The sequence below is a fragment of the Dromiciops gliroides genome, chromosome 2 (genome assembly GCF_019393635.1).
Source record: "Dromiciops gliroides isolate mDroGli1 chromosome 2, mDroGli1.pri, whole genome shotgun sequence".
NCBI lineage: Eukaryota > Metazoa > Chordata > Mammalia > Microbiotheria > Microbiotheriidae > Dromiciops > Dromiciops gliroides.
The window spans coordinates 577,717,989-577,736,545 of NC_057862.1; the positions used below are offsets into that span (position 1 = coordinate 577,717,989).

The following is an 18,557-nucleotide window of genomic DNA, read 5'->3' on the forward strand; positions in this document are numbered from 1 at the left end:
CAGAGTCCAAGCTGCCTCCTCTCGGGGCCGAAAGTGGCAGCCTCTAGGCTGGAGGAGTGGGGGGGAGGGGCAGAGGGTCTGTAGGACTCTGAAACCCAGAGTCAACGCGGCGGTTCAGCCAGAACGCTAGGCTCCCCACCGCGTTAAAATACCGCCCCCCTAAGCTACCCCAGTTCCCCTTTTCCTTCCCCTGCCCTCTCTTCTTCCTCCTCCCCCGCCTCCCTCGCCCCACGTGACAGGAAGGGCTACGACAACGTACGTCAACGGCACCGCCCTCCTTGTTTCCCAGAGGCTTCCTCCCGCGCACAGCACGCACGGGGGCGGAGACGGACGTATGGACGGAGGAGGGAGGAGGGAAGGAAGAAGGGGGGAAGGAAGGAGGATGAGAGAGGGGCGGGGAGAATGGGTTGCTCCTCCCTTTCTTCCTTCCCCAACCAGAGGGAGCTCCCCGGCCTCGGCCAAGGCTCCAGCTCCGTCGGAGGTGCCCGGATGTGCGGCGGCGCTCCGTGAAGCTCCGCCCTCACCGCCCTGCCGTGCCCCGTCCATCGCCCCCTCTTCGCCGCAGCATCGCGCTCTCTCTCCCTCTCTCTCTTCTGTCTCTTTCTCTCTTTCTCTCTCTCCCCTCTCCCTTTCTCTCGTTCTCTTCTTCCCCTTCCCTCTCCCGCCCTCCTCCTCCTTTTTCTCGCCCGGAGGTTGCGGGTCAGCGAGAGCCACCGCAGTGAGCCTGTCAGCGCTCCGCCCCGGCGCGAGTGCGAGGCTGCTGCCGCCGCCGCCGCCGAGCCGCCCTCCCCCTCTCCCGACCCTGCTCTCCAATCGCCCTCCTCCTCCTCCGCCGCCGCCGCCGCTCCTGGCCCTCCACTTCTCCTCTTCCTCTTCTAGTCATCCGTGTGGTTAGTATCTCCTCCGCAGACGCTCCCTCCTCCCCCGCCCCCCGCGCGGCCCTCCCCCGCGCCCCCCAGGACCGAGAGCCCCGACCGGGCCACTCCGTCGCTGCCAGCTGCATCTGCAGCTCCTCCCTGGGGATCCAGCCCGAGAGCCGACGCCCGTCCCTCCGACCGAGCCAGCCAGCGAGCGGCCAACCCAGCGTCCGACATGGTGAGAGAGAAACACCCCCCCCCCCCAATCTCTGGGACCCACTTAGCGGGGCTTAAAGGCGGGGGCTGGGATCCGGGGTGGGGGTGGCTTGACAGCTCTAACCCCCACCCCCATTGTCCCCTCTGCTCCGGCTTCTCTCGCTGTCTGAGAGAGACCCTCGCCGTCTCTGCGTGTTGTGTATATGCGTGTCTGTTTCGGTGGGGCCGAGCTCGCGTGGGCCCCTGCCTGTCCGTACTCCCCTTCCCCCATCTCCGCCCCCAGGCCCCCAGGGTAGGACCGCTACTGTGCCTTCTAGCCTCCTTCGTCCCCTGCACCTCCCCTCAGGTCTCCCCGAGATCTACTCCCTTCTGGGAGGACACCCCATTTCTCGCACTCCCCCTGCAACCTACCATGCCACCCACACCCTCGCCTCTCCAGTGCCAGCTTGTGCCCCCAAACCTCCTTTGCCCTACCACCTCCTTGCTCTTTCTCCCTAGCTTTGTCCCGTCTTCCTCTTTTCCCCTCTCCTCTCGCCTTATTTTTCCCCCCTTCCCCCGTGTCCTTTTTCCTACACTCCCCGGCCTGGGAATGTCGGCCTGATTACCAACCTTAAGAAAATAAAAACAAATGCCAGGGAGCGAATAGCACTTTAGTGCCTGCGGTCCTAAAGAGGTGGTATTTCTCTCATTGCATTGCCTTCGCTACTAAACAGGAAGACTCATAGAGGGAAGGGAAGAATCTTTTCCTTTCCCGTCTCCTGTTGGTATTTATTTTGATGCTGATTGCAGCCATACGGAGGTTTTCTTAGTTGGCTCCTTTTCTCTCAAAATGAGCAAACAGGAAAGGTCCAATACACACATTTAGTGGTAAACCAGAGGGTAGACCCAATCCCGAAGGACGGGAATGATTGTTTTGAACATTTACTCATTACCACGGATTTTTTCCTTACTACCTCCAAAAATATCTCTCCTGCGGTGGTGGTTGTTTTTGAATCATGGCGATTTAAATTTGCCTTCCGAGCTCTAACGTTAATCCCCAGACGGGATTCACTGCTGTAGTGTTTCAGGCTGACGCTAGGGGTGTGTCTATTGCCTCTGCCAACATTGCCAAGAAATCAACGCCCTATTAGATCTGTATTTTGCTTTACCTGTACTTTTCTTTCCTTTGCTCAGTGCTATGTTGTTTTTTATAATAATAAAAAAACCAAAACAACTTTTACATTTTCAGTGGAACTCAAACTAGGCACGTGATGCTTCTCTGAAGCAGCTTATCAGTTTTGAAACCTTGAGTTTAGCAGTGTTACTTCCCCTCATTTTCTGTAAAACTGACAGTTGCCTTTGGGGTTTTTAAACGCAATTTGATGCTAAGGAGTATTTTTTTCTTTCGTGATTTCACAAAATGATGTTTATGGTTGAGAAATGTTTTGCTATAGATATTTCAAAATGGGACTACGAAGTCATGGAAAAGAAAAATATTGGTGACTTATAGAGGGACAAAACAAAATTGCAATTGGATTTTTTCCATTTTAAAGGCCTGTACAAGTTATAAATGAACTCTCAGTGAATTCAGAGCAATATAATATAGAATAGGTGTAGTTTGCGTGAATGTAATAGCTATGACATGACTTTAAAGATCTTGCCAATACAGTAATCAAAGAAGAACGTCTTCTTTTTTCCTTTAAAAATCTTTGTATTCTTTAAATGTCACAAAGCTTGGAATCTATTGAATTTTTATGGGAAGAAAATTTAAAAGACCAGATCCTTTAAAAGAACACATTGTTGTTGGGTTTTTTTTTTTAAATCACTTTGGTTACCGGAAGTCATAAGCAGGAATTTGTCATTGGTACTTTAGTAGTTTCCTTGGATTTTTACATTTTACTTAAAGATCAGAAAAATGTATAATTTTGTGAATTAAATTGATTGCCTTAAGTTTGACCCAGACATGAACATATAGTACATTCATGTGGCTTTAGTTATACAGTTCATAGCAGGACTGAAACCAGAAATTCCCTTTGACATTTGATGAAATCTCAGGAATTGTACTTTAATTGTTAAATTTACTCCTTTCCTAATCCAATATACCTGTTTAATTTTGTGAGCTTTCCCAAGGTCTCTTCTACTTACTATTCCTCTCCACCTCCTTTTCTCACAAATGACTGTCTCCCACAGAATATCCTTTTCATATGTACTTCTGATTCACCCTTCTTCCTTTTTAATTCTCTCCTCATTTTCTAAGCTATATTTCTGGACCTAGAAGACTGGAAAATGATTTTTTTAATTGGAGTCATGCTGGATTGATCAGTGAAGTACTGTTCTGCAAGGCCCAATTTCATCTTCCATTTTGCTTATAGAAGAACCCTAATACTTTGGGAAAGGGATGTCTTTAACTGAGTTAAGCAGAAACTTTGTCTCTTTGAATGCTTTTTTTTTAATGAGTTTACTTAAATCATCTTCACAGAAACCATGGGAGTAGATGTAGGTGATTATTGGAGGAAATTTAGAGATCCTTTGGGTTCAGTAGTATCATGAACCTATTTGGCAGTCTGTTGAAATGGACAAATAAAATACATAGAATTACAAAGAAAACCAATTATGTTGAAATACAGTTGTCAAAATATTTAAAAAAAAAACAAATTCAGGGATCTCAGGTTGCGATCCCCTGATTTAATTCAACCACATATTTTTCAGGTGAGAAAATTAAGGGTCAGAGTTTAAATGACTTACACATTATTAAATACTTAGTTATTGTAGAGAGACAAGAGGGCCAAAGATAGACCTTGGTAAATACCCACACTTAGTAACAGAGGCACTTGTTCAGTCTGGAAATGGAACTGGGAAGAGCAGAATTCTTGTCCTGGCCAAGATACTTAATGGTTATTTGAGTTTGGACAAGTCACTGTCCTTTTTCTTTTCTTTTTTTTTTTTTGTGTGTGTGTGTTTGTGTTTGTGTTTTTGTCTTTAAAATGATAGGATAGCACTAGGTGATATCTAAGGCCTGTCTAGTCTCCTTGAATTCATGAGACTGGGAGGTCAGATAGGATGAAGAGCCAGCCAGGAAAATGCAGCATCAAGAAAGCCAAGGGAGAAAAGTCAATATAGGAGGTACACAGAGTGGAAGGGACCATCAATCATATGCTTTTATTTTATTGCTGAGGAAACTGAGTTGCAGGTAATGATCTTCCTAAATTGCATTTCTTGCCTTTTCAAATCTCGGCAAAAAAATAGGTCATCTACTTAGAGTAGAGGGGATGGGATTTGGACACTTGAGCAATTTTGATACGATTTGGGTGAGGAGAGGGAGAGAGACAGAGAAACTATCAGTATTGCCAAGCGGTGGCTAAGACTTAGGTACTATGGGTGAGAAGAGCTAGGGGGCTAGGTGAGGGATCTGTTCAAAAGAGATTGAGAACCATTGACAAAAAGAAAATTTTTATCTATAGCAATTCTTTGCTTCAAGAAATTTTATGTGCTTTCTAAGGTAGAAATTATTCCTCAAATGAATGACTAAGGACCCTCAGATAAAAATAAGTAGGAACACTTGGTTAGATGAGGATAAAGAAAGAGTAGTTGCTGGCACATTTACCAGAAATATTAGACTATTTCTGTTGTTCATCATTTGTCACTGTTGACCATCACCCCTTCTTAAACACTCTCTTCCCTCATCTTTTATGCACTGCTCTCTTCTGATTCCTATCTGTCTGGATACTCTTCTGATTCCTATCTGTCTGGATACTCTTTGCTGAGGCATCGACCTTTTTGCTCAAATTTACAGGTACCCTAGAGGGTGGTCTTGTGCCCTCTTTTTTCCCCTCAATATTCTCTTGGGGTTCTCGTCAGCTTCTATGGAAATAGCCATCTTTTCTTTGCAGATAACTTCCAGATTTGCATATTTAGTCCCAGTCTTTTTTCTAGTCATCACTAGCTGCCTGTTGGACATCTCCAAATAGATGTCCCATAGGTAGGTATCTCAAGCTCATAAGTCTACAACAGAACTTAATTATTTTCTTCCCAAACATCCTCTCTTAGCAACTTATCAATTTTTATTAAGGGCACTGACATCTTTGTCCATGTTTATATCTTAAAATCTTTCCTTCTCCTCACATTCAGCCAGTTGTCAGGCCTCTTCAGATCTACCTTCTTTCCATTAACACAGCCACCACCTTTATGCAAGCCTTCATATCATCTCTTGCATAGACTATTATAGCTTCCCAATTGTCTTCTTGCTTCAAGTCTTTGTGCAGCTGATGTTTTTAAAGCACAGCATTGACTGTGTCATTCCCCTGCTTGAGAAATTTTGATCTCGTCTAAAAAAGTCAAGGATAGATCCAGGACCTGTGATTTCAATAGTATAGGGAATTTCCAGATGAGGAAACTTCCTCTATCAATTTAGGCTGGCACCTTCTCTGCAACATATAGTCTTAGAGCAGAAGTTGATAATCTGTCTTGTGTCACAGACCCCTTTTGTAGTTCCATGAAGCCTCAGGACTCCTTCTCAGAATCATGCTTACAAAGACATAGAATACATAAGATTTTGAAGAAATTATATTGAATCGTAATGAAATAAAGATGCAATTTTTTTTTCTGTCCAAATTCATGGACCCCTTGAAATCTATCCAACCATTGTCTTAAAGAGTTGCCTAGAGCCCTGAGAGGTTAAGTGACTTGCCCAATATCCTTGTGTCCCAGGATATGTCAGAGGTAGAACTCTAACCCAGGTCTTGTTGGTTTTGAGGCTGGCTCTCCAGCTACTAGAGCACATCTAGCTTCCGGTTCCAGGTTTATTACATATTACTCTCCTTCATGGACTCAATGTTCCTGCCCTGCTTGCTATTCTCCATACGTAATATTCTGTCTCCTAACTGTTGTTTGCATAAGCTGTGCCCATGCCTGGAATGTCCTCCTCATTTAAACCTTGTTGATTCTCCAGCTTCCTTCAGAGCACAGCTCAAGTGCCACATCCCAGAAGACTATTCTCATTCCTCCACCACCTTCTCACCCCCAGTTACTAGTGCCCTACCCCAGGGAATTACTTTGAATATATATTGCATTTAATTTCCTGTAGATGTGTTATTTATTACTCAATAAAATGAAAGGTTTTTGAGGATGGGAACCATTTTGTTTGAGTTTTGTATTCTCCAGTTTCTGGTGCATAGTATTTAATAATGTTAATTGAATGAATACCAGTGTTCTGCATTTTTAATTAGACAAGTATTTGAGTGATGAACAGCTTTGGATTGAAATGATGATGTCAGAAATTAGACTGAAGACAGTGATAGGTAAGGAAATGCTGGCAATCTAGAACATAAAGCAAAATTCAGTCATAGGAAATTTAATAGAGATAAATGCAAAGTCTTACAAGTCTCAGTTCAGAAAAATCAATTTCACAAGTATATGGTGGGGTTATGACATTCACTGGGTGCTGTGAATGGATTATAGGATCATTGGCCACAGTTGGAAGGGACCTTAGAAGACGTATAAGCTGTCTCCCTCTTTTTCAAGATGGGAAAACTTACTGGAAGAGAGGTTAAATGACTAGTCTGAAGTCGCATACAGTAACTGTCCAAAAGGGCAATTTCAGCCCAGGCACTCTTAGTGCAGAGCCAGGCTTAACACCAATCAGCAGTGTGATTTGACAACCAGGAAAGAGAATGCAACCTCAGGTGATATTTAGATATTTTGTCTAGGATTGGGCAGGTTCTGTGCTCTGCCCTTGTCACCCCACAGCTGTGGGATTGGGTTTAGTTCTGGGTGCCACATTTTCAGAAGGATGTTGATGAGCTGGAGAGTGGCCAGAGAAGGACGGCTAAGATGATGGTAGGTTCATGACGTTTAAGTATAGGTTGAAGAAATTAGGGATGTTTAGGTTAGAGAAGAGAGAGTTGTCTTCAAGAATTTAAAGGCCTAGAGAGCAGAACTAAGGACAGTTGGTAAAAGAGGTAAATTAAGGCTTAATATAAGAAGAAATTCCTTGACGATTAGAATTGTCCAAAATGAGAATGGGTCATGTCGGGGGAGGGAGTGGGTTCTTCCTCAAAAAAGGCCTTTAAGCAAAGACTTATTGAGCATTTAGGCATAATGTAAATGGAATTCTCATTCCAAGTAGTAGTTGGAGCAAATGGCCTCAGTGGTCCTTTCCAACTCTGAGATTCTGTGATACTCAGTTTAAGGGAGGGGATAGGCTTAAGGATTAGAACCTGTGATTTTATTGATAAGAATTTGTTTCTTCATCAAGAATTCTCTTTATCAGCACTGGTCACTACTTTGTCTGCACTTTCTTAGAGAGTTGTTAGAGCACTGAAATTTTAAATGACTTGCCCAAGATGCTATAGCTTTTCAGTTTCAGAGGCTACACTTGTGACCAAATGTTTATGGTTCAGAGGCCTGAACTTAGAAGACCAAACTGCTTGGAGGATACAGAGAAGACTGAGATATAGCCCCTGACTTCATAAAGCCTTTAATCTAGAACTCTAGTACAAGGTATAATATTAAAGTACAATGTGAATGGTGTGCAAAGTCCTAAATTAGTTCAGGGAGTCAGTCAAACAATTATTAAGCACCTACTCTGTTCCAGGGACTGTGCTAAGTTCTAGGGATACAAAGAAAGGTAAAAGCCAGACACTTCTCTCAGGTTTATAATCTGAAGGGGAGACAACATGAAAACAGTGTACAATCAAACTGTATGTGGGGAAGGGGGTGATTCTGAAGTGTAAGAAGACGGGAAAGGTGGGTGATCAGGGAGCGAGGTCATGAGCAGATTTGAATGTCAAACAGGATTTTATATTTGATCCTGGAGGTGATAGAGAGCCACTGGAGTTTCTTGAGTAGGAGGATGATATGGCTAGACCTACACTGTAGGAAGACTACTTTGACATCTGTTTGGAGAATGGATTGTATTGGGAAGAGACTTGTGACAGGCAGAACAACCAAACAGCAGGCTATTTCAGAAGTCCAGGTATGAAGTGATGAGAACCTGAACTAGGTTGGTAGTAGTGTCAAAGGAGGCTTGTAGGGAAGGGGGGAATAAAGGAGATGTTCAGGTAAAATTGGTAGAACTTAGCAACAGATTGGATGTGGGGGCATGAGAGAATGAAGAATCAAGAATACTAACTACTAAGATTGGGAGCCTGGGTCACTGGGAAGATGGTGGTATCCATAACAGTAAAAGTATATTTGAGAATAATCTTCATAGAAATAATAATTAAATCTATGGGGACTGGTGAGATAATAAAGTGAAATAGTATAAAGGGAGAAGAGAGCCCAGGACAATCTTATGGGACACTTACAGTTAGAGAGAGTGACCATGATGAAGATCCGGCAAAAGAGATTGAGATGGAGTAATCAGAAAACCAGGAAAGAGTAATGTCATGAAAACCCAAAGAATAGGGAGTATTAGAGAGAAAAGGAAGATCAACTATGCTCCAGGATGCAGAGAGGTCAAGAAGGATGAAGATTGAGAAAAGTTCATTAGATTTAGCCACGCAGAGATCATTAATAGCTTTTGAGAAAGCAGTTTGGTTTGAATGGTGACGTTATAGAAGCCAGAATGTAGAGAGTTAAGAAGGGAGTGACAGGAAAGTAACTGGAAGCACCTATTCAGGCTGGAGAACGGGAGGGCAGTCAGGGAAGGGAGAAAATGGTATCTGAACTGGGACTTGAAGAATGGGTAAGAATTAACTTGGGAGAATTGGGGAAGTAAACAGTGTAAGTAAAGACACAGGATCAGGAGACTACAGGGCATATTTAGAGAACAGCCAAGTAAGTAGTCTCCAGGACATGAGATTGAGTTAAGTGGAAGGCTTTGAATCCCAGGTGGAGGAGTTTGGAATTTCTTTGGTAGGTAATGGAGAGACATCATAGATTGTTCTGAGCAAGAGAGTGGGATGAACTGATACTATGATTTAGGAATGTTAAATTGGCAGTTGTGAAAAAGGAGCATAGCTTGGGGAAAAGAGGGCTAACTTTGGAATTAGGCTTTATGATCTTGAGCAAGTCAGTTAACCTTAGTATTTCAGATAACTAAGTATAAGTTGCAGAAAAATTGCTGATTTGCAGCAATGGATGGTGTTATCACAGCAGACATTAGAAATTCCCTCCATGGATGGAATCACAGTTCTATGGCCTTCTCCCTTCCCTCTAAAATAATAACCACTTATCCAGGGTAGAGAAACCTGTTAAATGAAGGGGTTGAAATAAATTATTTTTTTTCATTGCCCTTCCAGTTCTGGGATTTTTTGAATGCTGTTTTCATTCATCCATCATATACCCATGTGAGGGAGTTTATACAATTGCTATTCATGAAAATAATATTTATTTTTCTGTTACCAGTTCATTTGAAGTAATACAAAATCTGAAGCTCTACTTCCCCCTTTCTCTTTTCATGTATATTTCTATTTTCTTCCACACCCACTGATTTTCCTTCCTCAAAGTTCTTCCAGCAGTAGAAGTGGTTGAGGCATCTGGTGGCATAATGGACAGAGTGCTGGGCTTGGAGTCAGTATGACCTTAGTTCACAACCAGTCTCAGATACTTGGCTGTGTGATCCTGGGCAAGTCATTTAACCTCTTCATTAATTTCCTCATCTGTAAAATGGGGATAATAATAGCATGCACCTTGTAGGCCATCCTGAGGATCAAATGAAATAGTATTTGTAAAGCACAGGGCCTGACATAGGAAGTGCTTAATAAATGCTTGTTTCCTTCCCCTCTTCATAAGTGTGTTTATATAAGAAAGATAGGGGCAGCTAGGTGGCACAGTGGATAGAGCACCGGCCCCGGAGTCAGGAATATCTGAGTTCAAATCCGGCCTAAGACACTTAACACTTACTAGCTGTGTGACCCTGGGCAAGTCACTTAACCCCAATTGCCTCACTAAAAATAAAACAAAAACAACAAAAAAAAGAAAGATAATTGCTAATTTAACTTCAATTGTCTTCATTTGAAAATTGGTTTGTGATTCTGCTTTACTTTCTTTACTAAAAATATGAGAACCGGTACTTGGGTTCAATTTCTACCCATAGTTTCTGGTCACAAGACCTTGTCCAAATCAGTTGACCTTTCTTAGCCTTGTCAGAGGAATTGGGCTCACATCCTACTTTGATACTTCTCACCTAGGAGATCTTGGGCAAGTCACTCAACCTTCCTGAGGTTTAGTTTCTCAGTTTTAAAATGAAGGTCTTGATCCCAGCATTCAAGGCCTTCTGCAATACCTTCAGCCCAGCTTTGCAGTGTAGCTTATTGCTCTTCCCTGAAATTATACGATTGATTCTGTGTCTTTTTAAAATTGATCCTATATGCAGTTAATTGATGTAACTGCCTAAGTCATGTTGTCTCCGAACTTAGTTCAGACATTCAGCTGATCTGTAATGAGTTAAATTTGGAAATCCATTTCTTCTGCTAATCACTGTTCTATTCTTGCCTCAAAGAAATGTACTATCCTTGAGGGATGTGGGTGGACACCAGGGAGTCTGGTTCAGTATCTATACACCATATTAATCTTTGTATCCCCATTGTCTTCTTCTTGTTTAGCCATTCAGTCCTGTTTGACACTTTGTGACTCCAAGGACCCTAGCACGCCAGGCCCTTCTGTCCTCTAATGTCTCCCAAACTGTCCAAGCTCATGTTCTTGACTTGAGTGAAACTATCCATCTCATCCTCCGCTGTACCCTTTTCCTTTTGCCTCCAGTCTTTCTCAGCTTCACCATCTTTTCCAATGAATCCTGCCATCTCATTATGTGGCCAAAGTATTTAAGCTTCATCATCAATATTTGTCCTTCCAATGAATAATTTGAATTAATTTCTTTAAGTATTGACTTACTTGATCTCCTTGCTGTCCACGGAACTCTCAGAAGCCTTCTCTAGCACCACAATTCAAAACCCTCAATTCTGTGGCTCAGCCTTTCTTATAGTCCAACTCTCTTAGCCAGATGGTACTACTTTGCACCTTTGTCAGAAAGGTGATGTCTCTGCTTTTTTGCTTTTATTTGCCATAGCTTTCCTTCCAAGGAGCAAACACCTTTTAATTTCATGACTGCAGTGATCTTAGCATCTAGTTTACAACTAAATAAGTACATAATAGGTCTTTGAGTTTCATTGGATCCAGTGCTTTATTTTACAAATGAATATGAGGTTCATAAATCCATGTTGAGGTTAGAGATGGGGTTTGAATTTAAGGAAGCCATAAAACTTGTTTCGTTTGGTAGAGAAGAAATGTTTTTGAAAAAAAATTTTTAACTAAAAAGTGCACTATTTTGTTGACTAGTTCTGTATTGCTGTTTTGCTTTTTGTACCTTTATGGCAAAAGTTAGTATGTAAGCTCCATGAGGCCAAGAACCTAATCTCTAATTAGGTCATTTGGAAAGAAAGCTACGTCCTGTATAGAGTTAATTTTAATTATAAAATAATCTTATCAAAAGTTGCAGGGAAAGCAGCATGTGGCAGTAGTGTGCTGTGTATTCAGATCCCTTTAGTACCTTGTGACCTTGGGAAAGTCATTTTACCACTGAAAATTTTCTTATCTGTAAAATGGAGGAGTTGAACTCAAGAGGACTGTTGACACTGCTTGTTAATCTAGATCTAAGATGCTGTGATTTTAAAATCTGTTATGTGGAGAAATAGTTAGCTCCTATTTTAAGGGGACAGTGGGAAGGAAAAAGATGAAGTTGAGTGAGCTTCAAATTTTTCTAATAGGGTTCCCTTAAGATATTTGCTGATTTGAGGTTGTTCTTTATTAGCTTGAGGCTACTCCTTATATTATGGTAGGGATTTGCTAATTGCTAGTTATTCATATCTTATAGACTAGGAAATTAGGATTGCAGATTTAGAGCTGGAAGGGACTTTACAGTTAATCTGATTTGTATAGATGAAGAAACTGAGGCCCAGAGAGTCACACAGTAGATTTAAACATATAAATACCAGAATCTTAATTTCAGCAGGTAAAGAGAATTATAGAACTGTTGTATTTGCCTACAAATTGTGTTTCTGCCACCAATAATAATTGTAGTGACTAAGTGAAGATTAGGCTTCCTAAAAGAGGAGGTTGGTTTTTTCTGGTTTTTTTAGGAAAACCTGTTTGTTGTCCAGCTGAGTGCATAAAGATGAAGTATTCTCTGGCATGGTAGAAGGAAAAAAACACACAAAAAAATCAAGGAGCAAAAGTTTACTGAGCAGATGCAGTGAGGAGTGTGAAGTTGGAAGGTGAAAGACTATGAAAGAAAGAAAAAAAGGGACCTTTGAGTAGCTGGAGCTCTTGAATAGGTCTGAAGCTATTCCCAGAAAGAATAGATTTGGACTTTCTGAGGCAATAGTAGTTTCTCTTGTTCTATGGAAGGATAAGTGAGATTCACAGATACCACAAAAAGTAAAGACTTTAATTAGAGGCCTTAGTAAATAAAGATTTGTTTTGGTTTTATGTGACTCCTTGCTGAAAGGTTGGGGGGTAGCTATATGAAAAGGTGAGATGAACAGTTATGAAGTGTTCTATATTCTTAGGCTTTGTATTTGTATTGGAGAAGAACTTTCTGAGCTTTGTCAAACCAAATAACCATTACTCATTTCTGGTGATTTATGTGTGAACAAACAGTAATTGCCAAAAGAAACTTGGAAATAGTTTCCAGATTATGAAGACCTGGGGAAGAAACTAAAGAATTGGGGGGGGGGTGTCGGGGAGAGAAGGTATTGGTTTTCTTCATCACCACTGCTATTGATTAGAAGGTGAGGACCATAATGAGGAAAATAGGATACAGAAAGTGAACAAGAAGGTTTAATCAAAGAATGAGATTTTCTATTCTGGACTGTGGTTTAAGGTAAGAATACTAGGTGATACTTTTGGCCAGGGACTAACTAGGAAGAATGCATTATCCTTGAAGCTGGCCAATCTAATTTAGAAGAATGCTGTAAATGGAGGGAAAGGAAGGGAAGTGCCCAGATTGTACAGTTACATTCACATAAAAGTAGTAGATATAAGAATAGCATTGGGGCAGCTAGGTGGCACAGTGGATAAAGCACTGGCTCTGGATTCAGGAGGATCTGAATTCAAATCTAGTCTCAGATGCTTGACACTTACTAGCTACGTGACCCTGGGCAAGTCACTTAACCCCCATTGCTCTGCCAAAAAAAAAAAAAGGAAGAAGAAGAAGAGTAGCATTAAAGTTTCCTAATAAGTCACAGAAGATAAATGGAAAAGAGGAATCTTAACAGTAGCCATGAGCTCTGATGTCTATACAGATGTAAGTACATGGAGTGTGTATAATAAAGTGAACTGGAGATTTCAGTGTAAGGAGATAAATATGATCTGATACCGCTGAGACTTGGTGGGATATGACTTAAAATTGGAAAACAGCAATGAGTACCTTATACAATAGGAATATTAAATGGAAAGCATGGGGGAATGTTATGATGTAATGAAGCCACAGGAACTGGGTTTAAATTCCTGTTCTAATGCTGCCTGTGAAACCTTAGTTAATTCATTTTCTTCCTGGGCCTCAGTTTTGTTATCTGAATTCTGGGGGCTTAAACTTGATTATTTCTAAGTTTTCTTTTTGCCCTACCTCCTTTGAAGGGTATTGAACATCAAGAGGATAGTCAGCTATGTGCAAACATACAATCTCAAAGGAGAAACATGGTATAGAGCATTTAGTTGAATATGAAAGAGGGAGCTGTGGGAAAAGTAGGAGTATAATATTAGCTACCAGGCCAGCTAAAGGAAATAGATAATTTCCTGATATACATCATAAAGTTGGCACAGAGACCAGATAGTTGTGAATTGAACCTTACCTAAGGAAGTCCTTGCCTTGTTAATCTCATCTTTCAGAAGGTGGAGGAATTAATAAGGAGAGGTGTTATTTTGGTCCTGATTCTGATCAGTTCCTTCTTATGGGAACTTGTTCATGAAGTAGAATTGATAGAAACCTTGGAAGACAGTGAATATGCTCAATTCAGGATAAAGAAAGGCTTGCTAGATAGAGTCTATGTACTTTGGATCAGTGGTTTCAACATTTTATAGTACAAAAATTCAATAATTCTTGAAGTCCCTGTTAGGTAGTTGATGATGAATACAAAGTACTGGCAAGATCCTTCAAGAATGAAATCAGGGGGCAGCTAGATGGCGCAGTGGATAGAGCACGGGCCCTGGATTCAGGAGGACCTGAGTTCAAATGCGGCCTCAGACACTTAACACTTACTAGCTGTGTGACCCAGGGCAAGTCACTTAACCCCAATTGCCTCACTTAAAAAAAAAAAAAAGAATGAAATCAGGAAGGCTAAAGCCTGAGACTATAGGTTTAGAGCTGGTTAAAACCTTAGAGGTCATCTAGTCCAATTTACTCATTTTACATATGAGGGTGATCTGGCTGCAACATCTGTCACCCCATTGAGTGCCAGGGTTGATTCAGCTGATCTGACTGACTATGAAGGTGTCCCTTTTCCTTCTTCATTTGCTACATTATGTGCATCTGTCTTGAAACTGTTCACTCAATTAGAGGTGACCCAGTTGTGGCCTACTGTTCTTTGAGTGTACATAAGTAACTGTGTTAACTTGTTGCAACAAGCTTGTCAGTGTCCCTTCTCTGTAACACTCAAAACTAGACACTCATATTAAAGAAGTAATTTAATGAGAACAGAAAAGTATGATTAATATTGTCTTTGATTTGAACACTGTACTGCTCTACTTGTGTAGCCCAAAATTACGGTAGTGTTTTTTTCAGTTGTAGTACGGTGTAGCACAGAGATGTCAAACACTCTTAATACTGCCTTCAGCACTCCTGAGTGGGCCTGAACCAGATTAAATGTAATTGGGAAGTATTTAACAAAATAAATAAGAATACTGTAATGTTAATTTGTGGTTTTCCCATTTCCATTAGAATTTTATTGACACCACTGGTGTAATATATAGGCCAGTCTTGGAGTCAGGAAGACTTGACTTTAGGGACTTCTTTCCTCTAACCCTATCAGCTTTGTTTACCATGGGCAACTCCCATGCAACTCTAAAAGTATAAATTACATAGACGTGCTGATTTGCATCATTGAGGGAAGTTTCCATTCTGGGGAGTTTTCTATTCCAGAGAAATCAGAAGTCTGGATTCCCTCCTCAAAAAAAAATAGACAAGCTGGAGTGCATATTATATAAGGATTATTTGAAAGAAATGGTGATGTTTAATTTGGAAAAAGGGAGACAGCTGGGGTAGATAAAATATGTAGATACTGAAAGTATCAAGTATTAAAATATTCAAGTTACTTTGTGACCTCGGTACTCCCTCCAATAATGCAGAGATTGTAGACCACCCACCCCTGCATATTCTTTGTAGTTCTTGTCCATAAGTTCCTCAGGAAAGGATCCACTTGTGTGCTGGAACCTACCTTGCCCTTTGGCCCATCTCCTCTTTTGCTCATGTTCCTAATAGTAACCAACATTTATATAGTGCTTTAAAAGGTTTGCAAAAAGTGTTGTGTGTTTGCTTTTGCTTTGTTTTTTTGCTAGTATCTCATTTGATCCTCACAATAACCTGGAGGGGTAGGTGCTACTAGTATCCTCATTTTACAGATGAGGAAACTGAGGCAGGAGTGGTAAGTGACTTGACTAGGATAACACTGCTAGTAGGTATGTGAAGTTGGATTTGAACTCAGGTCTTCCAGACTTCTGATTCAGTGCCACCTAGATGTTACTTGGTTACCCTTTTTCTTCCTACTTCAGCATAGTATTTCCATTTGTAATGTGTTGCAGCCTATTTACAATTGCCACATACCAGGCTTGCTATTGCCCTCTGGGTCATACTTACTTTGGTATAGAGGTTCCATACTCAGAAGATTACTTACATAAAAAGATGGGCCTTTGTTTTAGGGAGAAGTCTGGGGCCATTAAAAGAACTTTAATTTAATATTTGGAAATATTTGAAGGTCTATCTGGTGAAAAAGGAATTAGATATGTTCTATCTGCTTGGTTTCAGAGGCCACTATTCCACGGAAATTATAGAGAGGAGGGGGCAGATCTTAATATAAGAGAGTATTCCTAACAATTAGAATTGTCTCAAAATGGATTGGGTCACTTTGGTGTGGGGTGATGGTGGTGGTCAACAACCAGAAGTCTTCAAGTAAAGACTGCATGATAACTAGTTGGAGATATTGTGGACTAAATTTGTGCTTTGGGTAAAAGAGTACTAGAGTGCTTTTTGTGTGTTTGTTTCATGGAGAAAGTCCATGGGAACTGCATTTTCTTTGATTTCCCATATTCTCAGATCTGTCTGGTTTTGATTTTCACTTGTATGTGATGAGTAAACTGCTGTTGACACAATCAAACACAAATAAATGTAAAAAAACATAACATAAAACTTGTGTATCTTTTTTCTTCTTTTGGGGCAATTGGGGTTAAGTGACTTGCCCAGGGTCACACAGCTAGTAAGTGTCAAGTGTCTGAGGCTGGCTTTGAACTCAGGTCCTCCTGAATCCAGGGCCGGTGCTCTATCCACTGCACTACCTAGCTGCCCCCTGTGTATCTTTTTTCAGTTAAATAATTTTCAAACTTTTAAAAAGTTATGGTATCCTATGTGTATATCCTTTCTATCCTAGAACTCATATTGTAGTCAGGTGTTGAAGTGGTATTAGAAGGGATGTAGCATACAATAGTTTGACTTCTAAAGTATGCTTTTTCTTAAAAGTAATGCTTTGATAACTGACATTCTTAATATTCCATAGAAGGTATTTTTATGTCCTTAAAGCATTTCTTCTACCCATCCTCCTTACATTTCCCTAGTTTGTTTACCACTTAGCAAGTGATTAGATGTCTATTTAGTTCAGCATATTTTTTATTTTTAAAATTTTACCCACCTTCCTTCCCACATCAGAAAGAAATCCCCTGTCACAAATAAAGTAGTTTTATAAAGTAAACCCAGTGATTAGCTAATCAGGTCTGAATAGTTGGCCAAGTTGCACATTGAAAATTACAAGATTATTTGAAATATGAATTTCTATCCACTATCACTAACAATGAATCTCACCCTAAGTATATATATACTTTGTGCTTTTGAGGTATTGACTAAAATACTATGACATCATCATAATTAGAAAAAATTAACAAATTAAGTTTTTGTTGCCCACAACAAGTTGTATCACTTATAACAACTGCATACATTCATATCTACACACTTTAAAAAACCAAGCAAACTTGGAAACACAATTTTCTAACTAAGATCTTCCAAATGAGTTTCATAATATTTTGAATACATTTGTTAAAAATACAGTGTCTTCCAATTGGTTTGAAAGGAAAACTTATAAACATCAGGGAAGATGAAAATTTACTAACCAAATGTCAGCAAAAACTTTTGCATAATTGGTACATGGCATAGAACAATGAGTATCATTACTTAGTAAATACAGCCAGTGTTTTTTTCAGTCATGGCAGCCATTAAAACTAATTATTGAGGGGCAGCTAGGTGGCGCAGTGGATAAAGCACTGGCCCTGGATTCAGGAGTACCTGAGTTCAAATCTGGCCTCAGACACTTGACACTTACTAGCTGTGTGACCTTGGGCAAGTCACTTAACCCCCATTGCCCCACCAAAAAACCCCCCAAAAATCCCCAAACTAATTATTGAAATAAACTGAACTTGAAAGCAGACTTTTGAACTGTTGCATCATGAGGTGTTAAAGTCATATTTTTAAAAACAACAAAGCATATTCAATGACATTGCTCTAAAATTTTTAATACTTTTTTGGTGAAAGCAATATTTTTGAACCTTGATATAATAAAATCAAAATCATTTAAATATATTTCATACTACAGTTTTTATTTTTTTATAATATATACAGTAATGGAGTAGTACATGTTATAAATCATAAATACATACACATTGAGAGTATGTGCTCAATAACTTTTTAAATGATAGGATTACAGGACCAGAAAGATGGAGACCACTGGGTATTTTGGATAAAACAAAAGCTCCATTGTCTCCACCTTACCTTTCCAGCCTTATTGCACCCTACTCTATTGCCCTTATTTGATGTTCCAATCAAATAGGACTGCTAATTATTCTTGATTTTATCCTGCAGTCTTATGCCTCTCTTCACTGGTACAGACTTTTCCTGGAATTCATTCCTTCACTTATTGAAATTTTATTCATTTAAGGAACCTCTCACAAGGTGCCACCTTCTCCAAAAGCTTTAATTACAATATTCATGTATCCTTTAGTAGAATTTAAAACATTGCCCCCTAAAGGTATACATGAACATTGCTTCCTTTTACAATCTGCATCTTTTGGGGGGGAGGGGGGGGTGGGACAGTGAGGGTTAAGTGACTTGCCCAGGGTCATGCAGCTAGTAAGTGTCAAGTGTCTGAGGTCGAATTTGAACTCAGGTCCTCCTGAATCCAGGACCAGTGCTTTATCCACTGCACCACCTAGTTGCCCCTGCATCTTTTTAAAAAATGTAAATAAACTGAAAAAATCTTTTATAGCTTGCCGTTGAAGAAATAATATTAGAACATGCTGGCGAATCATAAT

The 18,557-nt window shown here is 40.5% G+C and overlaps 1 protein-coding gene across 1 annotated transcript in view; it reads left to right on the forward strand.

Moving 5' to 3' along the window:
* The first annotated feature begins 517 nt into the window (after positions 1-517).
* Positions 518-18,557, forward strand: part of PPP3R1 (protein phosphatase 3 regulatory subunit B, alpha) — a 93,284-nt gene continuing 75,244 nt past the window's right edge. The window contains exon 1 of the mRNA XM_043982670.1: positions 518-1,095. Within this exon, the coding sequence (XP_043838605.1) occupies positions 1,093-1,095 (3 nt within the window). The 5' untranslated portion in view covers positions 518-1,092. The remainder of the gene's footprint in view (positions 1,096-18,557) is intronic.